The 17,049-nt window shown below is 43.4% G+C and overlaps 2 protein-coding genes across 6 annotated transcripts in view; one reads left to right on the plus strand and one right to left on the minus strand.

The window, feature by feature from the left end:
- SMAGP (small cell adhesion glycoprotein) overlaps positions 1-8,514 on the plus strand; it is a 30,525-nt gene extending 22,011 nt beyond the window's left edge. Inside the window, exons 2-3 of the mRNA XM_006870134.1 lie at positions 7,491-7,574; positions 8,336-8,514. Of these exons, the coding sequence (XP_006870196.1) occupies positions 7,491-7,574; positions 8,336-8,514 (263 nt within the window). The remainder of the gene's footprint in view (positions 1-7,490; positions 7,575-8,335) is intronic.
- Positions 8,515-9,996: 1,482 nt separating this feature from the next.
- DAZAP2 (DAZ associated protein 2) lies at positions 9,997-14,478 on the minus strand. 5 transcript variants are annotated; one of them, XM_006870034.1, is made up of 5 exons: positions 14,282-14,294; positions 13,040-13,158; positions 12,587-12,645; positions 12,397-12,520; positions 11,338-11,466 (listed from the first exon to the last, which is right to left on the minus strand). In XM_006870034.1, the coding sequence occupies exons 1-5, from the start codon at positions 14,292-14,294 to the stop codon at positions 11,338-11,340; spliced, it is 444 nt and encodes a 147-aa protein (XP_006870096.1). The 5 variants fall into 5 exon arrangements, with proteins under 5 accessions (XP_006870095.1, XP_006870094.1, XP_006870096.1 ...); XM_006870033.1 differs by having other exon boundaries at positions 9,997-11,466; positions 12,397-12,645; positions 14,282-14,478; XM_006870032.1 differs by having other exon boundaries at positions 10,980-11,466; positions 12,477-12,645; positions 14,282-14,378.
- Positions 14,479-17,049: the final 2,571 nt, after the last annotated feature.

A 17,049-nucleotide genomic window follows, 5' to 3' on the forward strand; every position in this document is an offset into this window, starting at 1 on the left:
ACAATAAAACATAAAAAAAATTGGCTCTGATTCATAGTGACCCTATACAGCGTTTCTGGGGTTGTATATCTTTGCTGGAGCAGAAAGCTGCCTACTATTTAAATTTTTTTTCTGTTGATCTTTTGTTGAGAATTGGATAAAGGTTTATATAGCAGATCAGTTGTCCATTTAATAATTCATACACATTTTGTTTCATTTATGTCATTGGTTGCAAGTCCCTCAATGTATCCCACTTCCTCCCTGTGTTTCCTATTTCCGTTCCTCCTTCTGGGTAAATGCTGCCCTTTTGATCTAGAAGGTGTACATACATCCCTACTATTATTGTTTCCCTTATAGACCTGTCTATTGTATGACTGAAAATGTGGTTCATTTCCAGATATGAAGAGTTACTAAAGGTCATAATCTCAGGATTTCATCGGTCTCTATACAACCCATAATCTTGGTCTCTTTATGATTTTGAGTTTTGTTTCACATTTTCTCACACTACATCCAGAACCTTCTAACGTGATCCCATTCAGAGCAGTTGGTAATCAGGGCCATGGAGACTGATGTTTGTGTGGTCCATTAGTACACTGGACTCATTGCTTCCATGCATCTTTGATTTTCATCATTCTTCTTTCCTTTGAACAGGGAGAGACCAATAGTTGCAGCCTGGATGGCTGCTCATAAGCTTATAAGACCCCAGTTGCTACTCACCAAAATAGGATGTAGAATATTGTCTTTGTAGACAATGCAAATTGAACTTGGTGTCCCCCGAGACCATGGTCCTAAGTCCCTCCTATGTAATACTGACATTGTCTCTTACTTAATCATCACAATAAGTAAACCTATTGTCATCGAGTCAATTCCAATTTATAGCAACCCTATAGGACATAGGATAAACACTGAACTAGGAATCACAGATTGGCCATTCGAGCCCACCAGCTGCTCTGCAGGAGAAAAATGAGGCTTTCTGCTCCTGCAAAGATTTAAAGCCTCAGAAGCCCTATACAGGGTTACTATGAGTTGGAATTGAATTGAAGGCACTTAACAACAACATAGGACAGAATAAACCTATCTCATAAGGTTTCTCAGAATGTAATATTTATAGCCACATTTCTCTCTTGCAGTAAGGCTGGTGGGTTTGAACCCCCAAACTTTTGGTATGCTACCAATCATGGTACATAACCACCACCAACCACCAATCACCCAGGCCATGGCATTTTTCCATAGCCTAATATGCATGTAAAAGTTGAACAGTGAATAAGGAAGATAATGGAAGAATTGATGCATTTGAGTTATGGTGTTGGAAAAGAATAGTAAAAGTACCATGGACTGCTAAAGAACAAGCAAATGTGTGTTGGAAGAAGCCAGATGGGAAGACTTCATCTCTCATACATTGGACATCTGATCTGGAGGAACCAATCCCTGGAGAAAGGACATCATGTTTGGTAAAGCGGAGGGTCAATGAAAGAGAGGAAGACCCCCAATGAGATGGATTGGCGTAGCAGCAGCAGCAATGGGCTCAAGCTTAACAATTGTGAGGATGGTGCAGGACCGGGCAGTGGTTTGTTCTGTTGTGTATTAAGTTCACTATGAATCAGAACTGACTTGACAGCACCTAACAACAACAAACCAATCACACTGCGCCAAGAGGACTCTAACCCTGCTAACTGGTTAACATAATTCCCATTGGTAACAAGAAGAGTGGATGAATGAATCAAGAGATGTAATCATTTGCCTGAAGTCCACAATCTGGCTGAGTTTATTACCATTCCTAAAGAAAAGAAAGAGTGAAAAAAAACTATGGAGCAAGAGGTTGGCTTGGAGCTCTGGTAGTGTAGTGGTTACGAATCGGGCTGCGAACCTTAAGGTCAGCGGTTCGAAACTACCAGCCGCTCCGCGGGAGAAAGATGAAGCTTTCTACTCCCGTAAAGATTTACACCCTCGGAAACCCTATACAGGGTCGCTATGGGTCGGAACCGACTCGACGGCGGCACTTAACAACAACAACAAAGAGGTTGGCTTGACCTGGGGAGATGGAAGCAGTCTAGGCAGCCCGTTTCTACTTCATTGTCTATTGAAGGACCAGGACGATCATCAGTCCTCCCTTTGATCTAGATGAAGAGATCCCGCCACACCAATGACCCTTCTCAGCACTGCTCCTAGTCTCACCAGACCACCACTGATGACTTAATGTCAGTTGTTCTACATGGAAACTAAGGAAACCCTGGTGGCACAATGGTAAAGAGCACAGACTAACTGAAAGGTTGGCAGTTCAAACCCCCTCAGAGGCTGGGAGACAGACCTCCAATCTGCTCCTATAGGTCTAGGAAACTTTGTGGGGTAGATTCTAGTCACATGGAACCACTATGAGTCAGAATTGATTCAATAACACCCAACAACAAGAAGATGAAAACTGAACAGGAATCATGCTCCAAACTCCAAACAACAGAATCTTTGAGCCCTCTCATCTCAGAGCTTTTGGCCCAGGTTCATTCCTCTGCTGAGAATGGGACCCACACCCCTTGTTTACTGTCCAACATACTCCTTCCTAGCCCTGTTTTAGCTCCCAGCTCAAATATTACTTCCTTGGGTGATCGTTTTTTGACTGAAGTCTAGATGGAGTCCAGTCTCCCCCGTAGTGTGGTAGATGACAAGCTCCACAGAGGCCGTCATGTCTATTTTGCACACCAATGTGTCCCTGTCAGTGCCTACAAAGAGCAGGAATTAGTGAGGGCTGCTATTATTTAATGAATGATACAATTTATATATGTTACAATTCACTGAATTGTTTATATGGAGCTGTCTCTTGTGGGTGGTTCCAAAGGTCAGCTAGCCAAACTATTTTCCCTGAGGATACTTCTGCCCTGCAGTAACCTTTGCTTAATTGTTACCTTTCCAGACCTCCACACTGGAATGTTAATTAGAAGATAAGGGAGGACTTCCTGACTTACTGTGTAAACACTTACAGGGGCTTCTGAGATCTTTGGGAAAATTGCTACTTTAGTGGCAGAATTATCTTCCATGTGGGATCTTTGTTGATAAGTGCCATGGAGTTGGCTCCACACCTGTATGGGGTTTCCGAGAAGTGACTGGTGAGTTTGAACTGCCAACCTGCGGTTCAACTGACCTTTCTATCCCTTGCTTACCCTACAGCGCCACACCAGAACTCCATAACCACATGTGACTAGTGGGTAACATGTTGGATACTGCAGTTCTCGTCTTTGTAGAAGTTGTCCTACTTATACACTCCCTGTTGTTGACTATGCCTCATCTCCAGGCTCCTAGTCTTCATGTGTCTTGTTGGTACAGGATAATTAAGACTTGCTGGCTTGCTGACAAAGCTCAGGCCAGTCATCCTCGCTGCCAGTCAAGGAGAAGTGGCAACGTCTGGGCAGTGAAATTTGAAGTCCCCAAAGCCATAGCCATTCTGCTGAGAAGACTCCACCTTGCTAGTAGTCAGTTCTTTCTCATTCTTGGTTTCCCCTTTGTCTCTTGTGAGGAGCAGAACTAGTGAATTTTGCAACAAGCAGAAGTGAGCAGGTGATCAGATATGTGATCCTGATGTAAACCAAGTATATTCTAGGTGGAGGAAATCACTTGGGTTCAGAATTTTCTGAATTGCAAGTGACAGAAAACCCACCAAACTGGTTTGATCAAAACAGTTTTTGACTTGGTTATGAAACTGAAAAACCCAGGTTCCTTATGGTACTCTGGGGCTTGGTAAAATTACTTAACTTTTTTTTTTTTCAAAATCACAGCCATCAGTCAAAAGATTTCACTTTTCTTTCATTTGTTGAATAAAAGCAGTTGCCAAACAACAGCTGAAAAGGACCTGCATGGTTTTCAGCCCCTGCCTGCAGGGGCATTGTCAGCTGACTGATGATGCCCACTCAGCAATTGGGAGCTTGCCTTGGCCCAGTGGGCATTGTAGGGACCACCAGGTGACTTTTGCAGTAAGGGACAGAGAGTGTCTATCTAATCCCTTTAATCTCCTTGGGGCAGAAGTTTGATACCTGTGGTAATATTTAATTATAACTTTCCTTTGATTTATTTGGGGATGAGAAGGAACAAAATCTCTTCTTATGTTTATAGTAGCATCAAAGGAACAAGCAGACAAGATTCCCAAACAAAAGGCATTGTATGTATTCCTCCCTCTTTGCAAATATGTCTTCTGTTGTTTTGGAAGTAGGTTGGCACAGTACCTTGTTAAGAATAGCAGTCAGTAGTTTTAGTGTCTTAATGCTGTTTGCTCCCTATTAGAGGCTCTCACATCCCATTTAGGGTGTTTCCCAGGGGTCATTCCTAATAGCTGAATTCAGGATTCATATACACGCCATTAGGACCTGGTGTCTCTCTTTTTCTCTTAAAAAGCTCCCGCTCCTGCCCTGTCAACTTCAGATTTACATCCTCATAACTCCAACTCCAGGGCAGGATACCCGGATTCAATTTCTGGTCCATGTACTGCATGCTCAGTTACCACCTGTCTGTTGATGGAGGTGTGCTATGATGCTGAACAACTTTAGACAAAGACAGACTAGAAAGAAAACCCGGCAATCCACTTCCAAAATATCAGTCAGTGAAAACCTAAAGGGTCACAGCAGTCCATTCCGTAATTCATCGTGGGAATGGCACAGAAAAACCCCCAATAGCAGCCAGCAACAACCAAATCGACTGTTAGTTTCGTAGGGGCCAGGCTTCCAGGCTTCCACAGATAAATAGACTCATAACAGGGAGGGGGTGGGTGCCAGATATGTTTTTTTTTTAGGTCAGGGACCTTGTTTCAGAATCTTGTAAATAGGAGAGGAACATTATTTTGTTACTTAAAAATGATTTGTAAAAGACTATAAGAACACTGAAAAATGCAAATGCCACAAAGTGTAAAGTAAAAAAAACATTCATCACTGTATCTTATTTCTGTAAAAATATGCATTCTGAGTAATAGCTCATTTCTAACTTCCATGGAGTTACTTAGGGAGCTCTGGTAGCGTAGTGGTTACGAATCAGGCTGTGAGCCGAAATGCCAGCAGTTCGAAGCTACCAGCTGTTCCATGGGAGAAAGATGAGGCTTTCTGTTCCGGTAAAGATTTACAGCCTTGGAAACCCTGTACAGGGTCGCTATGAGTCAGAACCGACTCCATGGCACTTAACAACAACAACATGAAGTTACTTAGATGTTACCTCCAGCTTGTAAATGAGGAACCTGATGCATTAAGGAGTTACATAATTTCCCAAGGATACACAAGTAGTAAATGGCAGAGTTCTAGAGTCCATACTTTATTCTTTTAACTTTTTATTGTGAATTGAGTGATGAAGGTTTACAGAAAAGCTCATCAGTTTTACATTCAACCAATCATATACTTTGTTTCATCTCAATGACTGTAACCCTCTCCCTGCAACAACAGTTATCCCACTTCATCCCTGAGGTTCCTATTTCCATTCCACCCTCCTCCCCATCCATCCCTTCTCAACTTTGTCCTTAGGTAAATGTTGCCCTTTTGATTTTGAATGGTTGACCATTCTATGGTGAGCATACCTTACTAGTGGTGTTGTCCCGCCCTATATACTTATCTACTGCTTGACTGAAAATTGGGCCACTAGGGGGAGTTCTGTTCTAGAATTGAAGTGTGGTCCAGAGCTATAGTCTTAGGTTCCTCCAGTCTCTTTCTGACCAGTAAGCCTGGTATTTTATTTTTTAATATAATTTTGAGTTTTGTTCCACATTTTTCCCACTCTATCCAGAATCTTCTAACGTAATCCCTTTCAGAGCAGTAGGTCGTGGCAGTCAGGCATCATCTAGTTCTTCTGATCTCAGAGTTGTGGTGACTGATAGTCACATGTTCCATTGGTCCATTGTACTCTGATTCCAGCATCTTCAGTTTTCATCACTCTTCTTTCTTCTGCACATGGAGAGACCTCAGATCCTAGTCACTACTCACCAAAGTAGGATGTAGACCATGGTCTTTATAGACTGTTTTGTCAATTGACCATAGTATCCTCTGAGACTATGACCCTGAGCCCCCATACCCAGCAACTCATTGCCTTAAGATATTTGATGGTATCAAAGAAGTTTTTCTATCATTTTTGCCCCCTGTATGCTCCACCACATTCATAGGTGTGTTGGCAGCAAAGGTAAATACTAATGTACAAATATCTTCTTTTAAACCCTTTTATATTTGTGTGTATTTTTACACTTTCCCTCCTATACCTGTTTAGCCTGAGTTAACATGTGCCTACCCTGTAGCTAGTGTATTATTCTCCCTTCCTTTCCATCCCTGGTATCTGTTCGTGTATTCTACCCACAGAACACTGTTGTTCCAAGGTTGTGTATATAACAGTATTTACCTATATCCTCTTTAACCCTTACACACCTCCCTCTTCTTGTATCTTGTCCTCCCTATCACCTGAGTTAACATGCGTCTACCCTCTAGCCAGGGAATTATTCTCCCCTTCCTCCCTGGTAGCCATCAAAGAATGTTTCTTTTAGCATAAAAACCTTTTCTTGGGTTTTTACAATGCGGTCTCTTACGGTACAAATACTTTTTGTGATTGACTAATTTCACTCAGCATAATGTTCTCCAGGTTTATCCATATTATGAGTTGTTTTGAAGATTCACATTTCTTCAGTGTTGCATATTATTATTCCATTGTGTGTATATACCAAAGTTTGTTTATCCATTTGTCCATTGATGTAGAGCCCGTACTTTTAACCACTCTATTAGACAATTGAAAAATCCTTCAAAATGTTGTCTTTGGGTGCTGGTTTACTCTCTCCTCTAGTCTCCAGGTTTCTCTACATGGATTTACTACAAGGAATCCATATAGAAGTATCTCGTACTTCATTATCTAGTACTGCTGTGACAGAAATGCTACAAGTGGATGGCTTTAACAAACAAATTTATTCCTCACAATTTAGGAGGCCAGATGTCAAGATTCAGGCTCAACTCTGGCTCAAGATGAAGCTCTTAGAGAAGGTCCTTTCTTGTCTCATTTCAACATCAGTTAGCCTAGCAGTGGAGATTTACGTGTGTCTTGGCATCAGTCTTCCCTTGGGTCTAAGAGCTTCTCAGTGTAGGCGCTATTGTTATTGATATGTGCTGTCGAGTCCGTTTCAAGTCCATAGCGACCCTGTATAGGGACCACAGGTCTAATAAAATGTGCTCTGCTCCTGGTTCTTCTTTCTTGGTGGCACTTAGGTCCCTCTTTCTCTCTCCTTTTATCTTTTATAAAAGGGTGACACAGGCCCCCACCTTAATCCCGTTACAACTGGTTGGCTATTCATCTAATGGGAATGATTACAGCGTCACATAAATCCCAAACCACTGAAAATCATGACCCGGCCATGACAGATACTTGAAGGGGACACAGTTCAATCCATGATAGACTGTACTGGTAAACTTTTGAATTGGGAAGCAAGTAAGGTGGTGAAATCTGAAGGACAAACGTCTGCTTTAGATCGAAAGAACTGACCCCATCCATCTTCCTTTTCCACATTTCTAACTTACCAGGGGAAGAACTGATGACCACCCCAATCCTGCAGGCCACTGAGGCCCTGTCTCCAGAAGCTGAAGCCAGTACAGCACTCATTGCAGGTAACAAAGATTCTGAGTGAAATCTAAGGGACCTTTAATTAGGGGCCATCCCACTCCAGAGACAGCCTGAACTCCAGTGTGACAAGCTAGGATTCTCCATACAGGAAGAGCACATCATCAGGGACCGAATCCATTAATGGGCTCATTTCAGCATGTGGGTTATCTTACACATGGAGTTATAAAAAGACTCTTATGGATCTTTTGTCAGAGGCACTGCTGGTAAATGATAGGTTGGGAGGTGGCCACAAATAGATATAGGTACATATGGGCACTACACTCAAGAGTATGTGGGTAGGGATGAGGAGATATGTGGCTTGTTGAGTGGGTGAGGAAGAAGATGGGAGGGATCAGAGAAACCTGACGAGACTGGGGATTTAAAAAACGCTTCCTATTGGGGGACTGATGATATGTCCACTGTAAACCTTCGCTCAATTCACAATAAAGTTTTAAAAAAACACACAACCTTCCAGCTGGGATAAGCTATTTCCTATTTCCCTCCTTCCTGATTCTATCGGAATTATCAGTAACTGGTGGGAGGAAGTTCAGTTTTGCCAGCAGTTAAAAGCCTGGTCTTTTTTAACTTAGGTACCAAGAGATTCCAGATATCACATTCCATGGAAGTTGGCTTTGGTAGGGGAACATCCCTTTGGAAATGGAGGATCCTTATGTAAAGTGAGGGAGTCGTATAATTTGAGTGACCCAAAGAATTACTGAGATATCCTCAATCCTGCTAACTCTACTTCTCCCCTCTCCTTCCTTAGTTGTCATCGCTGTGGTCTTCCTCACACTGCTCTCGGTTGTGGTCTTGATCTTCTTTTACCTGTACAAGAACAAAGGCACCTACGTCACCTATGAACCTGCAGGTGGTGAGCCCAGCACCATCCTCCAGATGGAAAGCGACTCAGTCAAGGGCAGGGAGAAGGAGGAATATTTCATTTAATGACTTTCAGCCTCCAAGGAGCTTATCTTAGGCTCTAACACTAACACGTGGACTGTTTACTAGGTAAAGTTCCATCAGACGCCAGTAAGAAGCATTGAATGATATGGACAAATCTGACCTCCCTCCAGGACATAGACCCACCTGTCAGTATCGCATGACTCCAGAGACATGGAGAAAGCAACTTATGTCTTTAGCCAGATCTTCATTAATACAACTGGTATTTATGACTGGCCATTGATGAAGTGGGACTGTGCCAAGTAACATATGAGTATGTGCCCGTACATCTTCACTTTGCTCACAGGTTGAGGGAAGGGAGAAGAGAGTTAGGGTTGCTGGTTGCTCCACTTTGTCCCCCTACCTGGTTACCTGGTGATAGCCCCAGACGAGATATTGTGCCTAGTTTTTCCTAGAGGCCAGATACCATGGTGAAAGACCAGGTCAGAAGTAGGAGACCTGACCTCCTCCTGAACGTGCTGTATACTTTAATCTGAGCCCTCCCTTCTCAGGTTCCCAAACCACCTCATAACTTGTACTATTTTTATCAGAATTAAACATTTTCATCAAGTGACACCAAAATTAAGATTCTCAGGTACATGAAGCAACTCCCTTTACATTTCAACTTATCCCACTAAACTCTTTATCACTTTCTTTTGCTTATTTAACTCCTTTGAGGATATGCCCTCCCAAACAATAAGAGCCTTAGAGAGGTTTCAGAAGTTCCCAGACCTATCTTACAGATGTAAAACAAAGATAGTCCTGGGAAACACACCTTGGAAAATGAATTCGTTTAGGCTCCATCCTGGGAAGTGTCAGAACTTCCCAGAATCCATTTCACCTATAGACTGAGGGAGTCAGGGGAAAAAATCTACCACCTTTTCCCACCGGTGTCTTTGGAAGCAATTCCAGAGAAGTGACATGAATTTTAGTATCAAAATGAGATGCCTTTAAAAGGCACAAGGTTTTGGCAGAAATTGGCTCCCAGATATAGTTTACTTTGAAATTAAGCTAAGTCTTCTCTGAGGTCTTAATGTATTTTGCTTCTATTGCCCAAAGAGTTAAGAACTCAGTCTTGATGGCTTAGATAACAGAATGTTAGTTATTTCTCCACGCAGAACTTTAGAGAAAATATATAGGTCACTCTGAAGTTATGCAAATTATATAAAAATGTTTTCAAGCCAAACTTTAGGGTAAGTTAAGAGACTCAACCATTCCCTTATTTCTAACTTTAGGTTCTGTATTCCTTGGCACAACAGGCTTTTAAAAATATGGAAGAGCTGAGGAAGTAAAGAGAAAGACAGGTGAACACCCACAGTGGAACTCATGAAAATGGTCAAACCTTGGCCTTCCATGACTGCATTTATTTCAAAGGCCTGATTAAAACAAACAGAACATCAGTGCCTATCTGAATTCTAGGCAGGATGTAAAAGACGAAACAGAGGAGCTCTAAATGCAAGCTAAGTAAAGAATCCTTGCAATGAGGTGTAATGCAACTTCATCACTTTATTCAAATCTTCAAAATAGTCTTTATTCTACATTTTAGTATAAAAAAATCCACAAGTTAAGTGCACCACAGTGTAGAGAGAGACATACAACGCTGGACTTCCATTAACAGTCAACGGCACAGTCAAACATCACGGGAACAGAACACAAATTTAGATGAACTGAAATTATAAAGATAAAATAAAATCCAATTTCAGGAAAATAAAAAAAATCTAAATATTAAGGATCCCTGAAATATTCTTCACCCTAATGGGACTTCACTGGACTCAACTCATTTTGCAGGGAGGCATATTCACTATGACCCCATTAGCCCAGCTGAGGAATTCGTGGGAGCCTGGAGTGGCTGCGTCAGACAACCTTGACAATGGGAACTAATTTTTGATCTAAAAACTCTCCCCCTAATTTGGCTTTAAAATCACCAGGCTTTTGAAATGCATCCTTCTCCTCACCCCTCACATTTTAAACAAAATGTTGTTTACAGTAGTTTGCATTGACATCCTTTTTTAAAACATGAGCTCACTTTTTCTGGCACCAAAACAAATCTGGGTTAGGTTCTCATATGCACAGACAACCTGTAAGAAGCTCCCCCAGCCCCTGCCCAAACAAAGATCTAAATGGCACCCTCCATTTTGGCCTGAGGAGATTCAAAAGCAGAAGTAATGGGGTCTGTGCTTGGGAGCACAGAGGGAGTTTCAGAGGATCCTTGTGAATGACTATTTAAACAATGGCAAGTGGGGAGAAGTGCAAGGAGAGAAGAAACTTATTTGACTGGCTTTCTGTCCTGCACCATTGATTCAATGGAGACTGGTGGGAGGGACTAGAAGACTGGGGGTAGGGGTGGGATGAGGGGCAAAGGATGGAAAGGAAAGGCAGACAACTAATGCGTTTCATTTATAACAAGTAATAGAAATCAAAGACTTAAAAGGAGATTAAAGACCAATCAGAATAATTTGGCAACTTTAATTCTTAGGAAGATCAAAGTTCCCTCCAAACCTAATTTGATGTTTTATTACTAAAAGCAAAGACCAGTATGGTACAGTATTACTCCAGAGGCATTAAAGGAAGATCCTTAGGGCTGCTTCACCCATATTCATTTTATGAATGGATACCTCCCCTACCTCAAAATGCTTTAGGGAGGTACTGCTACCAATAATTGGTTCCTTATTAAGTTTGAAAAGTGCCTGAAAGTTTGGGCACCAGAAAGACACCCCAACAACATGTGTCTAAACTGCAACTTCAGGTTAATATGACTAAAGCAGTTACATTGTGAGAAGTGCTGAAGGTATGTGATGTCTTTCCCGGCACAGAGGGGACCTTGGCTCCTCACCAGATGGTGTAGCCACCATCGGAACCACCCATGAAGAAGTTTCCCTTCCGCTGAGTTACGAGGACGTTGGCTCCCTGCATGACTGCAAGCTGCGCGGCATTGGGAGGGCATCCAGGGGGTGGAGGCTGAAAGGAAAGGACAAGGGTCAGTGGGCACAGGGAAGGGGACACAGACGAATCCCAGGGCCTGGTATGAGGGTGGCAATGTGCAGACCAGTAGCATTTTAATGAGCTAGGTCTGCCATCAATTTGGGCTCTAAAGCAGGTCTACACAAGGGGGCTTCAAAAAGTTCATGGGGAAATTCTATCTCTTCATTGATTTTCCCATGAACTTTTGGAAGCCCCTCATAATTCTCTGTGAATTCCTAACATACAAATAGGGAAGGGAGTCTGTTACTTGTTCAAAGGTTCGAGCTCCAAGATGAAGCCTGTGGATACCTTCTAATACATGTGGGTAGTCCAGCCCTACAGCCGCTCATCTTCAGGTGCGGTACCAGGTCTGTGGCCCTATCCCACAGGACCCTTGAACAGTTTTTAATTAGACCAATGAAGGCATCATTCTGGTCTTATCTTTAGTATATGATCACTGAATGAAGAGCCCTTAAAAGGATCAACATTCAGAACCCCATGCATAGGGAAACATAATAACCAACTCCAGAGTAACAACCCCACACAACTCGACCAATAGTATTCTTTCTAAAAGCTGCTTAATAGGGATTTTGCATTCTACTTTTTAAAGTCTAGGTTCTCAACTGCTAATTGCAAATACCAATGCTTAAGGAATGAATAGTGTTACCAACTCATAAGAAAGTATCTGAATAAAGCAGAACAACTCATAATAGGAAAGCAATCTGATTAACTAAGACAATGACTCTGAACCTCATGAGCAATGTGTCAGATGTTACTCCTTGCCAGTTCGACCCTCCTAACCACTTTTTGCCAGCCTACGGTAAGTCAGTGGTTTTACCACTACTAGGAACTATTATCCAGGAATGGGTCATTTCAGAAACTTGAAATACACAAAGGCTGCATATTTTCTGATGACTTCATACTCACAGGGATGTTACCAGCAGTGGCCCCAGCTCCAAATCTGGCACCTGCATCATACCCTCCTCCTTCCACCAGCACTGTTGAACCAGGTGGATAGATGGGACCAACTGGATAATAAGCCATAGGGATTGTGGAACCTAAAGGCCCAACAGCCACGGACTGGGCCATGGGAAGATACAGTGAGGCGCCAGGAAATGCAGCTGACATAGTGGGGACAGTAGCAGCCCCTGGGTGCACAAAGCTCGGACGATAGAGCTAAAAGAGGCAGAAGAAAGGAAAGTGTTACTTTATGACATTACTACATGGAATCTCTTCAGTGAGTCAAATCACCTGGTGCAAATAACATTCTGTAAATTATACAAGTTGCCTTTCCACTACCACTCAGTATTTTCCTGCTCACTTCTTGTGATGGTTAATGTTAGGCTCAAGGTATACAACAAACCCATCTTAACCTCAGCCTGTGTCAAACAGCATTAACAGCCACGGAATGCATTCTCAAACGCAAATGAAATTGCTGAACTATAGCATTTTTGTTTACTCACATGAGCGCTCTTCTATTTGTTAAGAGCAAAATATGTAGAGCACAACTAACTAAGAACTGAAAATGTGGTCTAGGTGTATTATCTTAAGTCTAGAAAACTGCAAACACCTCAGAATAGGCAGGTGGTGCATCAGTGTAGGGTGGAGCTTGAGGAAGATGCAAGGTCTGAGGGTACACTGGATTCCCAGGAGGCTGCACTGGGTAGGTTGGCTGCGTTGGATATTGACCTGGAAGAGAAAAAAAAAAGTGTGTTGCCTACCCTAGTGAACTACCAAAATGGATCAGGGAACATCGGGTAGCTAATTTTGTTCTGCTGTGCATAAGATCGCTATGGGTCGGTATCGACTCGATGGCACCTAACAACAACAACAATTGAGTGGCACCAAGCAGGAAGGTATTTGCAAAAAGGCTGAACCAGAGGAACTGATTCCCGGGATCAAGAAAATAAGCATTCTCTCTGCATCCTTCGAGCCCATAAATGCTGGATTCTGACTGGGCAGGAAAGGCACTATTTCCGCTACCATACTAATGGTAAGGAGAAAGTCTAACTCTATCCAAGTTCCTCCGGAATGCAAGACAGGTCTAGGCACCAGTCCCTGGGATTCAGGTTTGTTTATCTTGCAAGGATGCATCCTGCCTTTGCCCTGGGTAATCTCCACAGGGCTGGTTGTACGGTTTTGACTTTTCACCTGACATCTTTCTATTCAAGGTCGACTTCCAAATTGAGTGACTGCTGGAAGTGAAAGGCAAAACCAGGAAAAGGGTGAAGGGTTGAGGGTGGCGGTTCAAGCACGCCGAGAGAAGTTTGACTAAGGGAAGTTGAAGAAGCAAGGGGCTAGGTTCTGACAGACTCGTACGATCATAGTAACGGGGAGAGTTCTGGCCCCATCAGCGAAGGGCAAGGTGGTGAGAAAACAAAAGGGACCCTTGAAGCTCTGGCCAGGCACTAACCTTAGCAACTCATTAGTTAAGCCCGGGGGCCTGCCTGTAGTTCCGGAGCGCGGCGCCCCGCCCCGCCCCCACCGCCTCTTCATTGGCCTACCCAAATCCCTACTCTAGCTTATTATTTGTTCCTGTAGATGCCCATCATCACAAATCCACCCCCCACCCCCAACCCGAGCTCGCAGCTCCAAACTGCGCCACAGAGTTTAAAGGAGAAAAGACCAGGAGGGGGCGAGCAGCCGTAGCTCGGGAATGACAAAGGCATTAGGCGCAGCCCAAGGCTGCAGTCAGCCAAGGAGCGCAACGCAGCCCACCAAACCCTAATTCTTGGTGATCATGGGCTCGGGACCCACTCGATTCAGGCCAGGACTACTACCCCCTATGGCCTAAGCCGTCCTGTATCCTTGCCTTTGCTGTTCATGGTGGCTGCGGGTCCGGTTCGGCTCGGCGTCGCGGACGGTTATTTTTTTCGTCCTCTTCCTGTTCGGAGTCACTTCCGTGTCACGTGACGACTCGTCCGCCTAGCGTCACCCGACGCCCGAGCGCCGTTGCTACCGGAAACCCCGCCCCTTCGCTTAGCCTCCAGTCGCTACTGGGAGGAACCGCATGATCCCCCCCTCCTCCGTTGGCCCCGCCCACTTGATCTTGCTCGCCACACCCTACCTCTGTCTCTCAATAGTCGGTAACCACATCTAGGTATTGTTTTAAAGGCTCTAGGAGGCAGAATCTGAAAACGGTTCCCCGGAACTTTTGCCACATACACAGATCAACTCAAGGTTATCTGACCTTGGCAGCTTTTCCTTGAGGGTCATATATTTCCACAAATTTCTGTGTAAAACATCTTCAAACCTTGCTCTCTCATGTGTACCCCTCCTACGAAGCCCAACTTAAGTCTGAGCTCCGTAATTTATTTTACCAGTTCATCTCACATATTTTTGGCTGAATTATACTCGCGATCCTTTGAATGTGTCTGTTCCATATTCCTACTTTTCCCTCCAAAGTAAGGAACGTGCTCTACTGTACTACCTACCACAACTAACAAGGGAATTGGCACACTCTTGATATCCACAGAGTGCTTGTGAACCGGTCCTTCTTTTGGCACCTGTTACAGATGACCGGCTCCTGCTCTCTGGGTATTTTCTCTGTGTATGGCTTCGGCTTTAACTTAATTGCCCTTATGGGCATTCTCTAGGGTAGTAATAGAGATTCGTGGACTCCAGCTTCTAGAAGATACTGCTACGGCTGTACACATTCCCCAACTTTTTTCCCATTCTGCAGAATACTCAGAACTTGAGATTATCCTTTTCGTTAAAATGGAGGTTTAAGTACGGTTGAGTCGGTTCCAACTCATAGCAACAGGGTTTCCAAGGAGCACTGATAGGTTTGAACCACCGACCTTGAGGTTAGCAGTTCAGTGCTGGCTGTTATTAAGTGCCTTTGAGTTGGCTGCGACTCCTAGTGACCCTGTGTAGGATTTCCAAGGATTTTGAACCACAAACATCGAGGTCTAGTGATTATCCTGTATACAGTCCCGTGCATATGCTGTTAAATAAGCCCAAAGTCAATATAGTGTGTCTTTCAACTCATATTAACCTTATAGGACAGGGTAAAACTGCCTCATAGAGTTTCCTGGCATGGCGATAAAGCACTGGTCAGTTTGAACCACAATGTCCGGTGGTTCAAGCTCATCAGCCCCTGTCCTTGGAAACCCTATACAAGGACTCCACAGCACTAAACAACAACAACTTTTACAAAAACAGTCTGCCACATCTTTCTACTGAGGACTGCTGGTAGGTTCCACCATTAAGTTGGCAGCCAAGTGCTTAATCACTGTGCCACCAGGACATCTTCCAAGTCATTAGCTCTCTTCATCAAGTTTTTCCTTCATTCAAAAGGCACTGCTCAGTGCTACTGTTTGCAAGCATTAAAATGGAGCTGAACAAGATGAAGTATACAGTCTATGTTGCAGTTGGGAAAGCATTTTAAAAAGAACTTTGTCAAGAAAAGTTGTTAATAAACATTAGCTAGATAAATATTTACTGATGAATGGATTAAATCACTAAGAAGATTCTGTACTCCCCTCCACTCAGTAAGGCTTCCCTTTCTTTTGTCCTCAATATTGTATTACGGTTTGCAGAGCACCTTTAAAAAGTACAATTTCTTGTCTGGGCTTCACATTGCCCTGTGTGCCAAGCAGGGCTTGTTTGAACATTCCCATTTTGTCATATTAGAGAATTGGTTGGAAATTAAGTAATTAAGAGATTAAGTGATTTGCCCAAAGTCACACAGTTAATAGTTTACTAAATCTAGTCTCTTGGCTCCCAGGTCTGGGTGAATAGTGTTTTCATTTACCTCACATTGCCTCTGATGACTAAAATCATCTAAAATCAGATTTTCAACACTTTTTGCTTTTGGAGTTCTTTTAGGTTCCCCCCTCTTTAATATATTCACGTTATTAATTTGGTTCAGGCTAATAGTAATATGATTATGAAGTGCCGTCGAGTCGGTTCCGACCCATAGCAACCCTATCTATATAGGGTTTCTGAGGAGTGGCTGGTGGTTTTGAACCATTAGGATCAGCACTGGATCGTGAACCAACAGTTTGGCAATTCAAACCTGCCAACTGCTTCCTGGAAACCCTATACAGGGCCGCTATGAGTCGAAACGGACTCAACGGCACTAAACAACAACAAACTTGCAGTTTGAACCACCCTTCTAGTCCAGTGCTTATCCTACAGCACTGCACTCCTCAATTAAAGACCCTGAAATTGAGTTAACAATGGCAGCCCATGCATGAGAAAGCAGGAGGTAGACCGAAAACCAAGACACTGGTCCTGGTCTAACTGCCTTATCCATCATCTATGTGTTGTTGTTGTGGAGTGTTGTCGAGTTGGTTCTGACCCATAGCGACCCTATATAGGGTTTCCGATAAGCGGCTAGTAAGCTTGAACTGCCAACTGACCTTGCAGTTCCAACCAACTTTGCAATCCAGCGCATTAACCCACAGTACCACACCAGGACTCCATCATCTGGTACAGGGTCACTATGGGTCAGAACCAACTCGATAACACTTAACAACAACAACAACACCATACCAGAACTCCATCATCTAGGTTGTTGATGTTGTTAAGTGATGTCCAGTCAGTTCCAACCCATGGCAACTCGGTACAGGGTTT

Source organism: Chrysochloris asiatica, unplaced genomic scaffold (assembly GCF_000296735.1).
Source record: "Chrysochloris asiatica unplaced genomic scaffold, ChrAsi1.0 scaffold00138, whole genome shotgun sequence".
In the NCBI taxonomy this organism is placed as follows: Eukaryota; Metazoa; Chordata; class Mammalia; order Afrosoricida; family Chrysochloridae; genus Chrysochloris; species Chrysochloris asiatica.

Excerpts from the sequence above, each read along its gene's own strand:
- DAZAP2 (XM_006870032.1), bottom strand. Across the intron at positions 12,646-13,039 it reads CACCACCTGCCTATTCTGAG|CTCTATCGTCCGAGCTTTGT; the intron begins GTGTTTGCAGTT and ends TGCCTCTTTTAG. Across the intron at positions 11,467-12,476 it reads TGGTCCCATCTATCCACCTG|CCTCCACCCCCTGGATGCCC; the intron begins GTTCAACAGTGC and ends CTTTCCTTTCAG.